Here is an 18,299-nt window from a genome sequence, read left to right on the forward strand (position 1 = left end):
ACTCTGACAGGAAACCTTCAAGAACTATGCAACTGTATGTTGAAATTAGGGTAGTTTAATGGCAAGCGATGTGACATGACTCACGTCAGTGTTGATGAACCTAGAGAAGAGTCCTCAGCTATTTGGTTCGTGTTCGATATGATGTAGTTGAAGCGGTTACTGATAATTTAGGTGAATATAAAGGTTGTATTTTATTCTGAGAGACCTTCTAAAATGTGGAAATACAAGGTTAATCAAGTAACTATTGATGAAGGGTTTTTAGTAGGCTTTTCTATGACATAGCAACAAAGGGATGAGTGAGAGAATAGTGTTTGTAATTTGCTGAAAAAATGTTCATTTACTGAGGGTGGAAAAAAGCCACCTTTAGGCTAAAGAGTTTGTGAAGACCAGTTGTACTATAAATTAATAAAAGTATCACAGTGGTTGTGATCATAGTGAGGCTCAAGCAGATATTGCCAGGTACTTGGCAGATACATTAAAGATAGCCTTTGCTGAAAGAAGATTGTGATCTTAATTGTTTCAAGGCTTAGTACCTGCATGGGATTAACTGTATTCACGTATATAGTCACTTGGAACTCTATATGATTGCTTCTGGATTTAAAATGAAATACACATTTCAGAGTTTGCAGGATTGGGTCCCCAGTGCTATACTGGATACATGGAATCCCCGTGTGATAGATCACTGCAAAAATCACTTCTGGAAGAATCACAGCCATACCCTTGAAAATGAGGTTTTGTTATAATGTACATGTAGAACAAAACCTTTTTTAATAACAGTGGAAATAAAAATGAAAGAAATAGCCAGAAAATACTATAAAGGTCACACTTGTCTGAAATAATCTGTTGAATCCTACAGTATTCTTAAGATTTGGGGTTTTGATGGGGGTTTTTTTGGTGTTTTTTTTTGGTTTTTTGCTTGCTTTTTTTTTTTTTTGCGGTGGTGGTGGTTTTTCTTTGTTTTTTATGTTTTGTTGTGGGGTTTTTTTTAATTAAGGGTCATAGAATAAAGTTATCTTTGGACAATTCGCATTTGGTGTATTTGCCAAATGAAATTCAAAGGATACATTGTAAAAAGTAGAATGAACACCATTGTTAATATTTAAATCCTTTTAATTGCATGAGCATACTGTAGCATTTGATTTCAGATGTGACCGACATACTCTCAAAAAACAAAGTGGGAACTTTTGCAGACTTACGCTGTTATTTGTAATAGGTTCTCTGAAAGCACAAATGTGGGCATGTTGTTTTGCTGAAAGATTTGCAATGTAAATACACCTGCCCTCTAAATACAAATATAATAATACGTCTGTTATTGTTAAACTGTCATGGAAAACATACTTATGTTTGACGGTTACAGATGCCTAATCCTGCAAACTGCATAGGTTAGACAAGTAATCAAAGAATACGTGTCTTTGGGGGATTTTCTGCAGCATTTTTCTTTGTAGTGAATTCTTAGGAGTCTCTGAATTATCCTGTCACACAAATGGATGTCGCGGTTCCATATGACCACTCTGGCTGACCTCCTTCCCTAGTAGATCTGCCCGCTGGCCGTAGTCTTGTTATGGGATTGTGAAGACTGTTTAGAGGCTCGGTGGTTCTTTCCAAGCAGGAATGGAAAGTGCAATTTCTGCATCTTTATGGAGAAAACTTATGGGTTTTTAAATCTTTTTCACTAAGTATTTTTTCTTTTCCAGACTACCTTAACTAAAAAAAAAAAAGGCAACAACCTGTCTAAAATATATTTACTTATCTTTTCATCTCAATTTTTTTCTCTCTCTGAATAAAGCCTGAGAACTTACTTTTAGCTAGCAAATCCAAGGGAGCAGCAGTAAAGCTGGCAGACTTTGGATTGGCTATAGAAGTCCAAGGAGAGCAACAGGCTTGGTTTGGTAAGTAAATATTTTTAAATTTCTCTCACCATTTATTCAGTGTTTCCATTGAGCCTCCCAAACGGCCCAGCTCTCACCCCAGTGTAAAACATGCAGCTGTGTGGCTACTTGATATGTAGCATTAAGGCGTGTTTTGTTCATAGTCTTTACAACTGGCTACGCTTTAGACCTTTTTCTCCATGAAGAATGTCATCTGTAATTCTCACCGAGTTAAGCAGAGCTTGGCAGCAGACCTTGTTTGTTTCAAAAAGAAAAAAAGAAAGAAACAAGCAAACACTTCAAGAGTGATCGATCAATGGCTACATTTCCAAATCTCAGAGCTCACTTAGACAGGAAGAGGATCAGCCTCACCACCTCCTCTTCACTAGCAAAGCCAAATCACCTTACCAAACGAACATAAAATGAATTGGCAAAAGTCTCTTCCTTTAGCACAATGGTACTCATACTGGGGATTTGGCCAGCACAGCAGTACTGGTATGGGGTAGGACAGAGGGAGAGGGTACTTAAATTTGCGCTTCTAGTAAACACAGCTTTGCAAATGCTCCTTTTGCATGTCGTCTAAGTGCCATTGACGTTTCTTGACCCTGAAATCAAGGTTTCCTGATTCCTGGCTTGTCCTGGCTTTTGTCAGCCTCTAAGTTTGAATGAGACATAGGTTCACACAAGCCCCTTCTCCCCACTGTCCCCTGTGTGTCTACAGGAATGAAATAACGAGTGTAGAGCCCGGGTGACGTAAGACTGTAGGTTAATACCTCTGAGTGTACCTGCCCAGTCATCAGAACATTTTGTCTGAACAGTTGTCTGTCACCTGGAAATACCTGAAACTTTTCTTCTGAAGCACTTTGGAATGTGACTTGAATGAAAAAACAAAACAAAACACAAGAGGTTTGAATACCTAAGACTGTACACCAGGGGTGTCCAACTCATTTTCATCAGGGGACACATCACCCTCACAGTTGCCTTCAAAGGACCGAATGTAATTTTAGGACTGTATAAATGTAACTACTCCTACATTTTTACAGTCCTAAAATTCCATTTGGCCCTTTGAAGGCAACCGCAAGGCTGATGTGACCGCTGGTGAAAATGAGTTGGACATCCCTGCTGTAGACAGTTATCCAGACCAGATAACAGTGCAAGTTATCTGTCCTAGTTGTTTATATTGCTGTCCTAGAGGTGACTGCCCCTTCATACCCACAAGTAAAACTGTTCATAAAACCCAGTTTGACCCACTGAGGTCAAAATACGCTGGTTTATTAAAAATGTACAATTGTTAATATGTAAGCAATTCAAGTAGTAGATCATGGAAAGCATAAATCCAGGAAGGTAAAGGGTGGTTAAAAGTATCAGGAATCTTGCACCATAGTCTGGAAAGGGTTGTCTATCCACAGCTCACAAACATCTTGTGAAGTTGGGATGGGAGTTTCTCAGTCACTTTAGTGATTTTGAAAACATTCTTTTCATCTGGAAGGAACCAAGAGTAAGCTTGCTTGATGGTGAAGGTGACAAAGATGTACCAGAATGTGGAGGCAAACTCTGTGTGTACACGTGACCATCAGGAGGGAGCACGTTCTGTGCTTCAGACCTGCTCCTGAAATGGTGGAAAGGAAGGGGGTGTCTGCCTTCTTGAAGATGGCACTTGACAGTGTAAACCAGGTCTCCAGAGCCAATACATGGAATGTATCTTCGTGTCCTGTACAATGCTGTGCTTCAGCTTACAAGAAAAGGATGGGGGGTAGTGAGTTAAATATTACTCACTTCTCTCCAGTTTCACTGAACTATTCCTTTTTTTTGTTCATTGAAATAAATGCTAATTGCAGATGGTTTGTTACAGTTTACAGATGCCCAAAATAAAATGGTGAAAAAAGTTTTAATACTGGTCATTTTAAATAACAGGACATATACAAACATGATGCGTCTATCTGACGTACCATCCTCTTTGAATAGATGTGAAGCACAGGACAAAAGTTATTGACAATCCCAGGAGGAAAAAAATACAGAATAAAATATTTATATCAGCTACCTCTTCTCACAGCGGCTAGAAGGTGCAGTTTAAAATTGAACAAAGTCATCGTGAGCTTCCTGTCAAAGCTTAGAATAAAAGCATAAAGGATTTTGTGCCAGCAGTGGGTTGAGAGTGTTTGAAATCTAGGATATAACTACATGTGGATGCAGAGGCAGTACTGTGGGACATATGTTGGTAGCTTTATAAGCTTGCCTGTTGTAAATCCCAGCCTTAGTATAAATGGATTTCAATAATCCACAAAAGACAGAGGAGATTGCTCTTGCACATTAGCAAACAGCCCAGTACAAAAGAGTGGAATAGAAATAAGAAAAAACACAAGTGATTTGTTATAATGACAAAAGTATCAAGTAAACAGGAAGCATCTCAAGAAAAAATCAGAATGAACTTGACTTCAGGGATGTTTTCTCTAGATGATACATCTGTATGGATGCAGATGATGCTCAGGAGGTTGCAGTTCCCTGTAAATCTTGCACATTCTTATTTGGTTCTTGTGAACTGCTTGGTTTCGATTTGTAGCATCATGAGGACTGGCTTGCTGAACTTGGTAGGAAGGAGAGTGAAAAGAATGTCTTCAAAATACGTATGTAAGGAAGAGATAAGTTGGCAGCAAGATAACAGAAAGTAGGGGGAGGGGTTGGTGTTCAGTAGGTCTAGTGGGTTCTGTACCTTTTCTGGAACTTCCTCTGCAAAACCTTTCAGTCTGAGAGCTTTCCATCAGCTTCTTAGTAGTGCTTTAACAAGGCAAAACATGAACTCTGATGTTCTCAATGTTTTAAACTTTCTTGCTTCCTTCCAGAATATTTTTCAGCTTTCTACTGGATTCTGCAGCACTTAGTGACTCATGGCATGCTCCAGTTCTAATTATAGCTCTGCATCAGTATGTTTGTCTTTTTTTCCTTTTTTTTGGGTGTAGTCCTCTGGTATGATGGTTGCTTTTCTGCTTAAACCATGGCTACGGCTCAGCAGGAAGCCGGCCAGAGCTCTCTTGTGTTTGGATACAACAGGATACTTACGGTTTGCATATTTGTAAAACAAACCTGTTCCTTGCCTGTTTGTAGAAAGTGTCACAGTTGAAACAGCCCACCCTGCCAGCAGGTGCTTAATACACAGGGAAAGCGCCAGACACTCCTGGCTGACCCCGGCAGGTGACTCACTGTGCCTCGCTCAAGTCTGTGGAAGCGCTGCAGTTAACCCGCTGGTAGCTAGATTTAGCCCTAGTTCCGTCTCAAATTAAGTCCAACCCTGCAACTAGGACTAAAATATTCACCACTTAAGTCATTCAAGTAGCCACACTGAAGTAGTTTGCTATTTGCATTACATTTATGTTGTGTACAGTTAGTCTTTTGGATCCAGCTGTGCAGGAAGAGACGGCTGCTGCCCATACCTGCTCTCAACTGCTTGCTCTTGCCCCTTGCTGCTGCCTTTTCCAGGTCTTCTTACCAGGCTGCTCATTTTAATTTTTATTATTGAGTCAAAGGGAGATGTGTTAGCAAAGATGTACAACTTACACTATTTAAACTAACGTGGTTTATTCTGCCATTTTATTTTGGACTCCTTGCATGAGTGGTGCGTAGAGGCTGTAAGTCTAGCAGGGGGATGATGAAAACATAAGGCATAAAGCAGTAATCTGCTGTGTGCTTAAGATGCATCTCTTTACATTAACTTAGTTTTATGTTGTGGGATTATAGTTAACCTTCAATCCAGGTTTGACTCGAGACATGCTCACTATTTATGAAGTTAAGTATATATGTAATCTTTGCGTAAGAGGGTTTTGAGACTGTAAGCTATTTAAGCTGAGTAACATGTCATGGTGTGTACCCATTCACCACTGGACTCAACAGAGCACGGTGTTTGTCTTGTGCCTCTGGACACTTACTTAAATCATATGATGACAGGAGTACAAGGTGGTGTGATCTTTTCTAGACACTATACAGTCACAAACAGTTTCCAACTTTGCAAGTTGTTTTAGCTAAAATAAATACTATTTTAGCAATAGTTTTCTGAAAAGTACACACTCGTATGGGGATCCTTCTGACTAGTTACAGAATTACCTGATAAATAACAGTTAACAATTTCAGTACATTTTTTTATTTTTCACTGGAATCGTGACTGTGTTTGCTGCTTTAAACAACTTCATAATAGGTACTAAAACCATAGCAATTATTTCTGTTTAGACCCATTCTGTATCCTCACCAAGAGGTAAAGTTAGCTAAGTACTATATTTATTTTCCATTTTCAAGTGATGCATAATAATGTTTATGGAGCTGTGGCAAGTTTGAAAGTCGAGACAACTTTATTCCCTGCTAAAATGAACAAAACTATTCATGTAGAGCACTACAGCCAGGAAAAGATACAAAACATCACTATATTTAAAGCTACTTAGACCATACATTTTTCAGCTTCTCAAAGGAGCTTAAGATATGTTTCCTGTATGATAGTGCTCTTTAACAATTCATGGCTCTCATATCAGGAGACTGCAAAAAACAAGTTTATTTTTCATTAAAATATTTTAGCTATACTCTCAGTAGAATACACAGAATGTGTTCCTTCACTTCCTCCTCCCACCCTCAAATGATTGCCAGCTGCAGAGCAAAGGTTTCCTTTTTATATAGCTGTACGCTTTATACGTTATCACTGTCTCTCGTAAGTTTTGTGGAATCCAGTGTGGAATTTCAGAAATGACACATGGTCTTTCCTGAAAGCCACCCAGTTCTCACCTTTCAAGAATTCCAAAGTGTTTATTTTAGGCAAAGATGCTTGAAAGAACTGGCATACTAATTGAAATGGTACAGAATGTTCTTGGTCATTAAGTTTTTATCAATTATAGTGCCCTAAGAAAAGTCTACATTTTATACCTATGTTTTGCATTTCTCTTAAGAGAAAGCAGCACTGCTGGTAATGAATAAAGAACGAAGAACATGTACATTTTGAAGGGTAGATTACTTCAGGCATATTTTTTGTGAACTTTTGTAAGGAGGTTTCCAGAAGTGGAATGACTTCAAGAAAATGAGTTTTGCAGTGGAAAGATTGTATTAGAAGTAGCTGTGAGAAATACGAGCAGCAAAGGCTGTAAGAAAGCTGAGCCCTGAGTTGGTGGTCTTCATACTAAGTACTAGCCAGCTGTGCTCCTGTGAAAGCTAATCCTGAACATCTCTGAACGTTTACTTTGCCACCATCTGGCATCAACTGAATTGAGTTTCCACTTCTGTGCAAAGAAATTTGAGCAGTGTTTGTACTTTCTTTTTTTCTTCTAAATGAGAGGTCTCTCCATACATGAGCTTTTCTTAACTCTAGCCCTGCATGGTGTTTACTCAGAAATGTGCCATCCCGTAAGACTGAGCAGAACTCTTTAAATGCTCCCTAGAGTTATGCTACTGTAGCTTAGCTGCCCCTTTGTTTTGTTAATTAGTTCCCCTTAATTGTCAGTGGAAGTACTTTGTCTGTGACAACAGTCTTCAGAGCTCACAGCTGATGAACTCCCAGAAATCCCATGCAAGTCATGTTTAGAGTCTTCATTTTGAGAGTTTGGGGCTATTTTTAGATAGACCAAATTAAGCTATTGTTTAAAAAAAACCAAACACAGTCAGAGTCTTTGGCATTCCTGGTGTGCATTTTCTGTGTTTCAATTAGTATCTCCGAGGGAAATCACTCGGATCATGTTTCCCACACTTCCTCTGATTACTTTTTGACCTTGACGCTGAGCCAGATGCATTTGCACCTCGGTACTGGATGTCTCGCTACATCTTACAGTAGTGCAGAAGACATGAATGAAATTTTGTCAGCTATCTGGTAATCTTTCTGGAAACCTTCCACTGTTGCACTGTCACCAGATCCTTGACACCACTGTTGAATCTGGAGTGCTGGTGTAGATGGGTAACCAGCTGGCTTTTTGCTGTCCTCTTGAGTCTACCAGACATGATGGCAGAAGGGGATGTGCCGAGTCTCCATAAGCGTTCCCGTTATTGTAACTTCTAGGTGATTCGCCCTAAAAGACAAAGTTCAAAATGAAGTGGTTAGTGGTTGATGGCTTGGGAAATAATGTCCTGTATCTTGTGGGCTGAGATGAGAATGACTTGAGTTTTGCAGAGCGTGTACAGCTGTTGAGAATACTTGACTTGCCTTTTGACAGGGTTTGCTGGTACTCCAGGATACCTTTCTCCAGAAGTCTTACGAAAAGATCCTTATGGAAAACCTGTGGATATGTGGGCATGTGGTAAGAAATTATTCTGAAAGACGATGTTCAGTCCACCATAAAGTATTTTGAGGAAGAATGATGATATCCAAAATATTAGTACGTTATATTCTGCATCAGATAATATGTGTTTAGTAAAATTCATAATAATTTTAGAAGACTGGATTTTTTGTTATTCTACCAGCTTCATTTTATTGTTTGTGAAGGTGTCTTATTTGTGGCATTCTTGGGCACATCTACACAACATATTTTCACAAAGTATTAAAAAAAATAGATGCAGGCACATGATACCTAACTATTTAGAAAACCAAACAGTTCATGCTGGGAGCTGGGCCTTAGTTTTGGTTCATAAGCAGCCTAAAATCTGATCTGACCAATATACCAGACCTGCAGTTTTAAACTGTGAAACTAAATGTTTTATGAACAGAGTAATTACTTTTTTGTTCAGTTACTGAAACAGTATAGTTTATGGTACTGCCAAGTGGCAGCTCCCTGCCTGAGAACAATTGTTGGTTTCCTTACTTTACTTCTACCCACGCTTATTTTGTTGTATTAATGAAAGCACTTTTCTGTAGCGATAGTGAATCATCTCTGTAAAATGAGCAGATGGACTTTTTAATTTCCTATTGACCATATATTTATACAGATAAATTGAGTTGCCCAAATTTTCTTCGCCGTATATTAGTTAAAACACAAGGTTACAGGCACCAATACGAGGTCATGGCAAAAACAGAACTAAAAAAAATGTGTTTTCCTACAGCATCCATGATCATTGAAAAGTACAAATTATTTCTCCAGGCAGCTAGATACATTCAGTGCTCCTGATCTGATGATGTGTCAGATGTTCGTTCTTGCCCAAACTCTGCATAGGAGGCTATCTTGTGAACACTATATTTACTATTTTCTCCACTATGACTAGGCAGTGTTTTTCAGTAGCTAGGATAATGCTATTGAGCCATTTGTTTATGTGGTTGTCAGATACAGAATGAGTTTCTGGTGTTTGTTTCTTTAAATCACTTAATTCTACTGTGAATTTTCTGCAGGTGTCATTCTGTATATTCTCCTGGTGGGATATCCTCCTTTCTGGGATGAAGACCAACACAGGCTTTACCAGCAGATCAAGGCTGGTGCTTATGATGTATGTGCCGTACTCTGTCTATTCAATTAGTTATACCTCTTAATAGGAGTTTTCTAGAGTGAAAGGTGAAATTAGATTTTTTTTATTATTATTAATATTTTTTTATTGGTTATCTTTATGAGCCACTCAATATAGTAAATGTCACTTTAGTAACATGAACCTTATTAGGATAGGAGCATCCTGTGCTAATTACAATCTGATTTCCCTATGGCTCCAAGCTTTCATTTTCTGGTCCTTGTATAAATCATGCAGCTTTATGTTATCCTGACAAGCCTCTTCAGACCCTTGTGAACTCCCAAGGGCCTGTATTTTTATTTGTGGCTTATCACTTCAACCAATCAGTTAATCCGAGTTGTTTTTAAGCTTCCAGATACATACCTTGCTATTATTGTATTGCTTGCTTTTGGAAATACAAGTTGTTATAGAACTTTTAAAAAGGAATAGTTTGATTAACTATTTGTATTTTGAAAAAAAAAAAAAGGCATTATGACTCTTGGTAGTTAAGAACTGATGATTTGGTAACATCATGAATTTTGCAACATGATCCATCTCTATGAAATTAAACAGACAGAAAGCTATTGGTGCGCAAATTTAAGTAATTTGTGAATGATGAAAAGACAGAACCTTATAATTTCTAAGCTTTTACTTGAATCCAGTCCTGGAGGGTGATGACTGCAAAGAGGATTGTTTCCCTATGACCTTTGAGTGAAAATAAACCTATGGTCTGTCAAGTCTTCTTCCTAGTGAACAAGTAATCGTATGGTAATAAACCGGGGGACAGTGGGGAATTAGGGTTTCAGCTGAGAGAGCAAGAGCTGAGGAAGCACAGAGACTGAGCTGTGCATCTGCATTGTACATACACGGCACATACTTGTGCCATGCTGTGCCTGGGGAATGTAGAATTCACAGTGTCTAAGAATAAGTGTTTTTAATAGTGAATATCACAAAATCTCCAAGGTTAAGTTCTGGTCACAAAAGCAGTTGAAGATTTTTTTCCATTCTGTTTGCATTTGAACAGACTGTTTGACTGCATGTATAAATACTTTGCTGAGCAGGGAGGTGTTAAATTCATAACTAGTTACCTTTATATACCATACCTGTACAGTTAGCATTAAGATTTACATTGAAAGAAGGCAAACAGTGAGTTGAATAATAATGCTTAATAGTTTTGTCTTTAATAGAAGATAAACTAAGGCCGTATTAAGTGCTGAGTGACCATGTGCCTCCCAGATGACTGGAATTTGTCATTCTGTCTGCCGTTGTTCTTTTACAACATGAATTTCAATTGGCATCATGTTACTGTAAATATATAAATGCTGCTATTGAACCAAATAAATTAAGTCAAAATAGTGAAAGAGGAAAACAGTATTTATAAAACTGGCCAATTGAAACTTTTCTCGTTGTTGCAAACTGCATTGTTCCCCTTAAAACTGTTAAGTGCTGGCAATTAATATTATGGAAATAGTATCAGTAAAAGTCCTTAGGTAAAATTGTGTAGAGTTCACACAAGATAATATACATATCCATATTTTTTCTTAAGTTTCCCTCACCAGAATGGGATACAGTGACTCCTGAAGCAAAAGACCTTATCAATAAAATGCTTACCATCAACCCAGCAAAACGTATCACAGCATCAGAAGCACTAAAGCATCCATGGATCTGTGTAAGTAATTTCCACAGATTTAACAGAATAATTTGGAGGAAAAATCAGCTTATGGTATATACTTCAGCATATAGTGAAGGTGTTTAGAGGATATTTTTGGTCCTTACTTGTGCTGCTTTGTAACTAGGAGAGCGTAAATTTATACTTAAACAGATATAGACAATAGTCTCAGCCTGGGATAAGAGTTTTGCAGCAACAAAGTCCTGTGCCTTGACTTTGTGATGCAGAAGTTCACTGCCAGAATTAGAGTGTTATTTCAAGTTGTCAGGTAAAAAAGTGTACAAGAAAGTAATTTTCAATTAAACAATGCTTTACATCTTCATTTCCGTATAACTATTATAAGCATGAAATGTAAAGGCAGGAAATTAAGGGACTTCTAAGAAGTCAGTTTACAGGTAGCAGAAGCTGCCTATCTGTTACTGGATCCAGAACTACTTTCCAGTTCTCCATACATTCTACACTTTGACTTTGCAGATACTCTGGTCTGATAATTTGAAAGTCACAGTGAAACATACAGCGGGTTCCCAACTCTTTATTCATTCCAGTAGGCTGCATTATCTTGCTTTTAAAATTGTGATGCAAATTGAATTACCGGGAAGATGTAGATATCACTGAATTTTCTGTGGAATATTTCCTGGTGCTGTACCTCACCTAATATTACTAGTACTAAAGAAAAGTTTCCTCATATTTTAAAATATATTTTCCAAAATCATAATTCAGTATATTACTGTGATTATGTTTCTACCGCATAACCCAAGTTCTAAGCTTTTTTGTTTTTCTTAATCCCTTTTAATTTCAAGAGGAGTTTACACATGGGAATGGCTGAGTAAAATGAGACCTTGGTTTTGTTGATTTGGAAGTTTCCCAAACATGTAGAAACCTGCACAAAAGGTTACTCAGCGCAGACATTAAAGGCCTAAATTTTGGACCATGTGGGTTGTATAGTGTATGTAGTAGAGTAAATAAAATGCAAAACATCTGACTGGGTGCATTCTTATTCTCTTAGCAACGTTCTACTGTTGCCTCTATGATGCACAGACAAGAGACTGTAGATTGCTTGAAGAAATTCAATGCAAGAAGAAAACTAAAGGTAAGAATGGAAACTTCTGCAAGGATGAGTAGCTGATTTTGGAAAGATAAAAGTCTGTTGGTTTGTGTTCAATACTATGCTTAAATGAACTATTTGATAGAAGATCAGCTTTTGAGCATGAGGATCTTAAAATTTTCCTGAAAGTGAATAGAACATAGCATAATTTTGTTGCATTCAAAAATAATTAACAGTCATGTTCATTTATACACATTAAAATTATTTAGTTGAAGAAAAATTCTTAGGGTTATTCTTTTTGATTGTCCCTTGTTTTCTCCAAACCAGACAGGATCACTTTGCAGGTGTGAACTTTTTTAGTTTGCTCATTACAAATAAACTCTTCTTCCTACCTAAAAAAGAATCCAAGCAATCCAATTCTGCTGTGTATTTTATTGGTGATTACTGTGCCTGAGAGTACTCTTGGTTTGTGCATTACTTAAAATTGGTAAATATTTGAGATTATCAGGATTGCTGATAGGTGTGTAGTTAAGATTAAACTGCATTTTATACACTCGTGACATCACATGTGACAGATAACACAGACAATCTGTTCTTTCAGAGTTAATTTAGCAACTGATGTAATTTACACGTGTGTTTTCCTTTTTATTATGTCATGTTCACATTCAGAATTTTACACAAGTGTGATGCTAATTTAAGAAAATGTGTGTGTACACAGGGGGCCATTCTGACAACTATGCTGGCTACCAGAAATTTCTCAGGTATGTTCGCTGAGCTCCAGATTAATATGGTCTTTAGGTTCTGATGTCTGTAATGATTAAGACCTAATTAGGATTTACTAGTAATCTTTACTAGAAAGACCTTTGTTATTCAGGAGCATGTAAATACGAAGTTATTCCCTTCATGGAACCAAATATGGGAATTTAAAATACTTTGGTGAAATAGAATCTCTTGTAGACGACAGTCTAGTCTTTCAGTAGAATGTGGGTTTCTTCTTTTTACTTTTTAGTGTTATCTATCGAAAGACAGACAATGTTTTCCCATCTGTTTTCATGGAGGAAAATTGAAAATAATGCATATAGCTCCGCATGCATTCATATCACCAAACAAGGTTTAAAAACTTACTTATTTTTATATACCTGAAAGATACTTTCCAGGATTCTGTTGCATCTTATAATAAAAAAAAAACCAAACAAAAAAAAAAAAAAAAACAAACAAAAACCAAAATATATGTTAATTCTTTATTACTTTGCTAAAGAGTAATAAATGTAGGAAAATGAGTCCTCCTTTTCTTTCTTTTCTAATGCATAGCTTGAAATAATGAGCTATTTCCTCTTTATGAAATAATGTTGTAGTGCTATCCCTGGAGATTAAGATCTTTATACTAAATAAAGATTAATCGCAAAAGCTAAAATAAGTTTGCTGTTAGTAGTTAGAATTGTCCTCAGTAGTAGTATTGCAAAAATGTTGATGCTATGCTGAATTTTTCATTTTGCCATTTGAGATTTCAAGTGAATAGTGAAAAAGAACGCCAAATTTAAAAATAAGTAATTTGACATTTCCTCCTATTCTGTGATGTAACTGTTGGAGTGCAACGTAAGTTAATTTACAGACAGAAACATGATAGTGCTTTGGGCATGTTTTGAATGATAATTAGCACTGAATCATCCAAAATAAATTACATAATCATGAAAGCAAGATCAACTTGTTCAATTTGCATAGTACTTGAAATACAATTTCTTTCTTAGTTAAGTTCCTCTATTTAATACACACCTATAACATAGAAGGCTACATTTATGTAAATTACATTGTGTTAATGCTTAATTGATTGCCAGTATCTACCAGTTGATTTTAAAGGTGGGAATGCTGTAGGCTACATATCTCATAAAAGTGAATTATTATTAAATATCAAACAAGTACATCTCATTGCTTTTCATAACTGTCACTGTCTGAATAGATAAGGGTCAATTTCACCTTTCATGAAGTAAAAAAAGCTGAAGTGATCTTAAAATACTTTGGCGTGAAAAACAAACAGGGGTTTTGGCTTTGGTTTGGGTTTTTTTTGACCTGTCATCTCTGTTTTACACCATGATGACCCATATTTTTCCTTGATGCCATTTTATTTTTTCAAGTTGTTTATTCATGTTGTTTTGTTGCAAAGCATGCTTTTGAAGGTCATTTGTCCATAACAATGTGGTTATAAAAGTGTTTTATTTTCCTTTTTCTTCCTTTTATGTGGAATGTATATTTCTTGTGAGGTAAGACCCTCAGCACGTGAAAGGAACATCTTTTTTCTCTTCTAAATCAAAGTTGCAGTTTGTCCTAAATCACTTTAATTTCTATATGTTGTCACAATACCACGTCTTTTCTGTCTGCTTTCTGGCCTATTAGCGCTGCCTTAGGTTTTATTTATAGTTATTGCTTGTAGTTGCAAGTAATCTTTCATTGTGGGCTTAATTTAGAATATGCTAATTGCTCTGCTATTGCAAATTCTTTAAATATTTGATTTGTATGCAGTATCAGTGCTTAAGGAAAGTCAAAATACTATTAAAAATACATTCCAAGCCAAAACCAACAAAGGCAGTTGAGCATGGAATATGTCCTATAACATAAAATACTGCATAATAATCCATACCAGGCACATTTCGAAGGACGTGCTGGCAATACCATAAACACAATACTTGTAGTTATTGCTTTTGCTACCCTCATATTACTGGCTTTCATTTATTTGTTTACATATAACACATAATGTTTGTTAAGCATTGAAACCACTCAGAAGTTTTATGCACAAATTTAGCAAAAGGACCTAGTTTGTTGTGAACATCAGCCTCTAAGAACTAATATCTGTTTTCCCATATTTTTGTAAGGATTAACAGTATAAAACAAGCTTTGAAAGCATGGAACTTCTGAGGTTTTTTGCCTTAGGTTTTAGAAATAGCATCTTCCCTTTGCTTTCCCTCAATGAATTTCTAAAGTTAATGGAGTGTGCAAAATATCTGTCGTAGTGCAAAATCTAAGGCCATGTTGCATCAGGTCCTATAAGCATGCATTTCAACAGTATATATCCTATCTCAAAAATATCTGTAAACCAATTTATTTTCAATGTGAATTTACATACTTCTGTAAATAAAAACATACTATGGTCTTGTTGCTTAGTACAGGCAAATTTATTTTTCTTAATTGTAAAATTAGTTGTAAATCATACGCTCTGTGAGAGTTTCAACAGTAGTGTTGGCCAGTGTCCATAACTAATAAACTGCATTTGGAAGGGTGATACATTAGTGAAATTTTAAACATTAACCTGACTTCACTTTCAATTTTTTTTTTTTTTAAATATAAACACAATAATGGACATTAGTTATTTCTGTACAGTTTCTGAGGTGGTCTTACGTTTTCTGTACTCCGAACCAGAGCTACATGAGCACTTAATGCAGATGTAGCTGGAGAATAAAACACGAGTACAAAGTTAACTTCAGGTTTAAACCAGATACTCACCAACTTCAATATCCTCAGCTAGTTTAAGCAACCTTAGGCTTGCAAGGTCCAGTCGCTTTTTGTTTTAAAGAGAAGGATGCCGGTAACCATGGGAGCTCCGTGTCAGGACTGTCTCCCTTTGATTATGCCAGATTGTTGGCTGCAGCATTTCCCTTTCAAAAAAACATGTATAGAACAGCACTTTCCTACAACCTAAGCTGTGATATGCTTTCCAATAGGAAAATTTGGTTACAAACAACAATAAAACAAAAAAAACCTGCCAGGCTTGCTTTGTAATTTATTATTCTTCAAGTCTTTGGCAATGAGTCATGAAGCATTTACACTTTAGTGAATAGTTAATTTGAATTTAGTAGGTCACCCAAAATGTATTTCTGCTGTAAATGTTTTTGGGTTCAGAGATGCGGTGTGATTGTTGGCACATTAGCCCTCCAAAATTAGTAGTGTGGAATGATTTGACACTGTTCTTGCTGTTAGTTTTAAGTGATGGAATTTAAAACCTAACACACAGATAAATTCATGGCAAGTGACGTTTTGCCCAACAGTCCCCACTACTTTGAAGAAATTTGATCAGTGTGCAACACGATTCAGAAAATAACAGGTTTTCTTCAATAGAAGTTGAAGCAAAGCCTACCATTTGTTACTAATAACTATTAGGAAGCACTTCTGCAAAACACTTCACTAGCACGTTGTTCTTCCTTTCTGATTTGCAACTTTCCTGACCCGTCACTCGAGGTGACCGATGCTGTCATGGTGGGAAGTCCCCAAAGAACCATTGCTCAGAGGCGCTTTTTTAAAACCCAGGTTACTTTGCATTAGGTGGGATAGATAGCATTGTACCTCACTATGCTCTCGAAATACCTTATTGATCTGATAGTGGCTACTTTTATGTCACTGTTATATTAATAACATCCTTAAAATAGCAGTGGGCTCTACAAACACCTGATGGAAGCCCCTGCCATCAGAACACTACTTTTCTTAGTCGTATCAAACTGTCCCCGTCGACAATTGCAAAAATATTACAGTTGAGAAAATGAACATATCCAAAGGCTGCTGCTTTTACACTCACCCTGCTTCGGTTTCCTCTGTGCTGCCCAATGATGTGTCTCCTTATATAAGTACAGTTAACCTACAGCTTTAATCAATGGAAAAAGAGATGTATGATCTGAAGGATTTGTAGTTTCTTAAATATTTCATTTTCTGTACTCAAAGCAACAAAAGGAGGAAATAAAAACTGAAAACATATCTGCAGCGGGGAGGCAATAGGGGTTTGCTGTGCAGCTGGTTGACCTCAGTGGTAACCACCTGACACTGAAAGGATTTGTCTTGTTTTACAGCAGCCAAGAGTTTACTGAAAAAGCCGGACGGAGTTAAGGTAGGTTAAACGTGTGCTTTAAAATATGTTCTATTAGTCACCACCTATCTGTAATTTCTGCCAGTTATTATAACTGATTATTGTTACTTCCTTTATTTATAGAGTTTGTTAACAAGTGATTCTTACAGTATATTTGAAGCGATTAAATTTAGTGGGTGAAGCTTAAAAAAATGGAATAGAAGAAATATTTGAAAAACAAGTGGAAGATAGAAAACTACTGGAGAAAATGCTTTTCTTGCTATTTAAATGAAATATGATTGTGCAATTAATGACTCGGTGTTATTAATGAGCTTGTAAATATAAGTGATGGCTTGGTGGTGGGCATTTTAGCTTTTTAGGTATCAGTGTTGATCTGCAGCTCTGTTGCCTTCGGGTTTCCCTTTGACTTTTTATTAGATTTCATGGAAGACCGAAAGTTTATTGATGGGCTTGGCTCCACATGAGGTGTATTCTGCCAGATGTACTTGCTATATTTGGCAGAACTTGAGGGGTTTACTATCGCAACAAATCAGCTCATCCTGACTAATAGACCTTGCTAAGAAGGGAACATTTTGGCAGCTTTCATACATGATTTAGAGCTCCTGTTCTCACGTCACGAGGTCCTGCAGGAGGAGAGATGCTTCACAAATGAATGTTCTGGATAAATACTTTGAAAAACAGCCAGGAAAAAAAGAATATATCACTCAGCAATGAAAAATATTTTATTTCTTGGAGGACTCCTGAAGACTAGAATAAGTGCCTCATGCTTTTATTATATGATTTGAAAGATACTCTTCTGTGCTCTGTTTGTTTACTCAGAAGTGCCTTTGACCTGAATTTTAATGTTCTATTTAATCTTAACTTTTTATTTTAACAAAACATTGTATAATTGAATAGCAGATTCATAGTATATTTGCCCCTGTCCTCCCACACATATGCACTTTTCCTATCCAAAAAATTGTGAGGCTGACTTAGAATGAAGTGAGTACAATATGATTTCAGTGCTTCTCACTGCCAAGCAGTAAATACCACAGTTATATGGAGAAGCATACATTCAGTGCTGTTCTGTGATTTCTGTGGAAAATCCTTACCATGTTTCATTGTGGAATATATAAATTTTATGTACCCTAGCTGATCAGCTTTTTGGTTTTAAATATCATTCCTCCTACAGGTCTATGATGCTATTTGTTATATCTCAATTTTTATGATAATATTGGAAACAATTGTTGCCAAAATTTTGCCTAAATTGCACTTGTTGGGATTTGGTAACTTTGGTTTTCAGTATATATGTGTCTGCTGTTTGTCTGCATGGTCATGTGGAGCAAAGGGACTAAATTTACTTCTGGGGAAGTCTGTTTTGTCATTTCTATTATTGAGTTACTGTATACTCCGTAGCATTTTTCCAGCCCTTCCTACGACCTAAGCTTTTTCTTAGAAAAAAGCCAAAACAGAAATATGCTGTACTCCGTGCATTGATACTTCAAATCCAACCAGTCACATTTT

The 18,299-nt window shown here is 36.7% G+C and overlaps 1 protein-coding gene across 34 annotated transcripts in view; it reads left to right on the forward strand.

Annotated features, from left to right (window-relative positions):
• The window catches only part of CAMK2D (calcium/calmodulin dependent protein kinase II delta), a 159,740-nt gene that overhangs the window by 107,538 nt on the left and 33,903 nt on the right, over window positions 1-18,299 (forward strand). For 22 of the 34 annotated variants that reach the window (XM_071808115.1, XM_071808117.1, XM_071808114.1 and 19 more), the window contains exons 7-13: window positions 1,787-1,889; window positions 8,042-8,125; window positions 9,148-9,242; window positions 10,783-10,905; window positions 11,912-11,995; window positions 12,669-12,711; window positions 16,780-16,817. In XM_071808115.1, the coding sequence (XP_071664216.1) occupies window positions 1,787-1,889; window positions 8,042-8,125; window positions 9,148-9,242; window positions 10,783-10,905; window positions 11,912-11,995; window positions 12,669-12,711; window positions 16,780-16,817 (570 nt within the window). The remainder of the gene's footprint in view (window positions 1-1,786; window positions 1,890-8,041; window positions 8,126-9,147; window positions 9,243-10,782; window positions 10,906-11,911; window positions 11,996-12,668; window positions 12,712-16,779; window positions 16,818-18,299) is intronic. The other 12 variants (XM_071808119.1, XM_071808118.1, XM_071808121.1 and 9 more) reach the window with 1 other exon arrangement.

The sequence above is a fragment of the Patagioenas fasciata genome, chromosome 4 (assembly GCF_037038585.1).
Source record: "Patagioenas fasciata isolate bPatFas1 chromosome 4, bPatFas1.hap1, whole genome shotgun sequence".
Lineage (NCBI taxonomy): Eukaryota > Metazoa > Chordata > Aves > Columbiformes > Columbidae > Patagioenas > Patagioenas fasciata.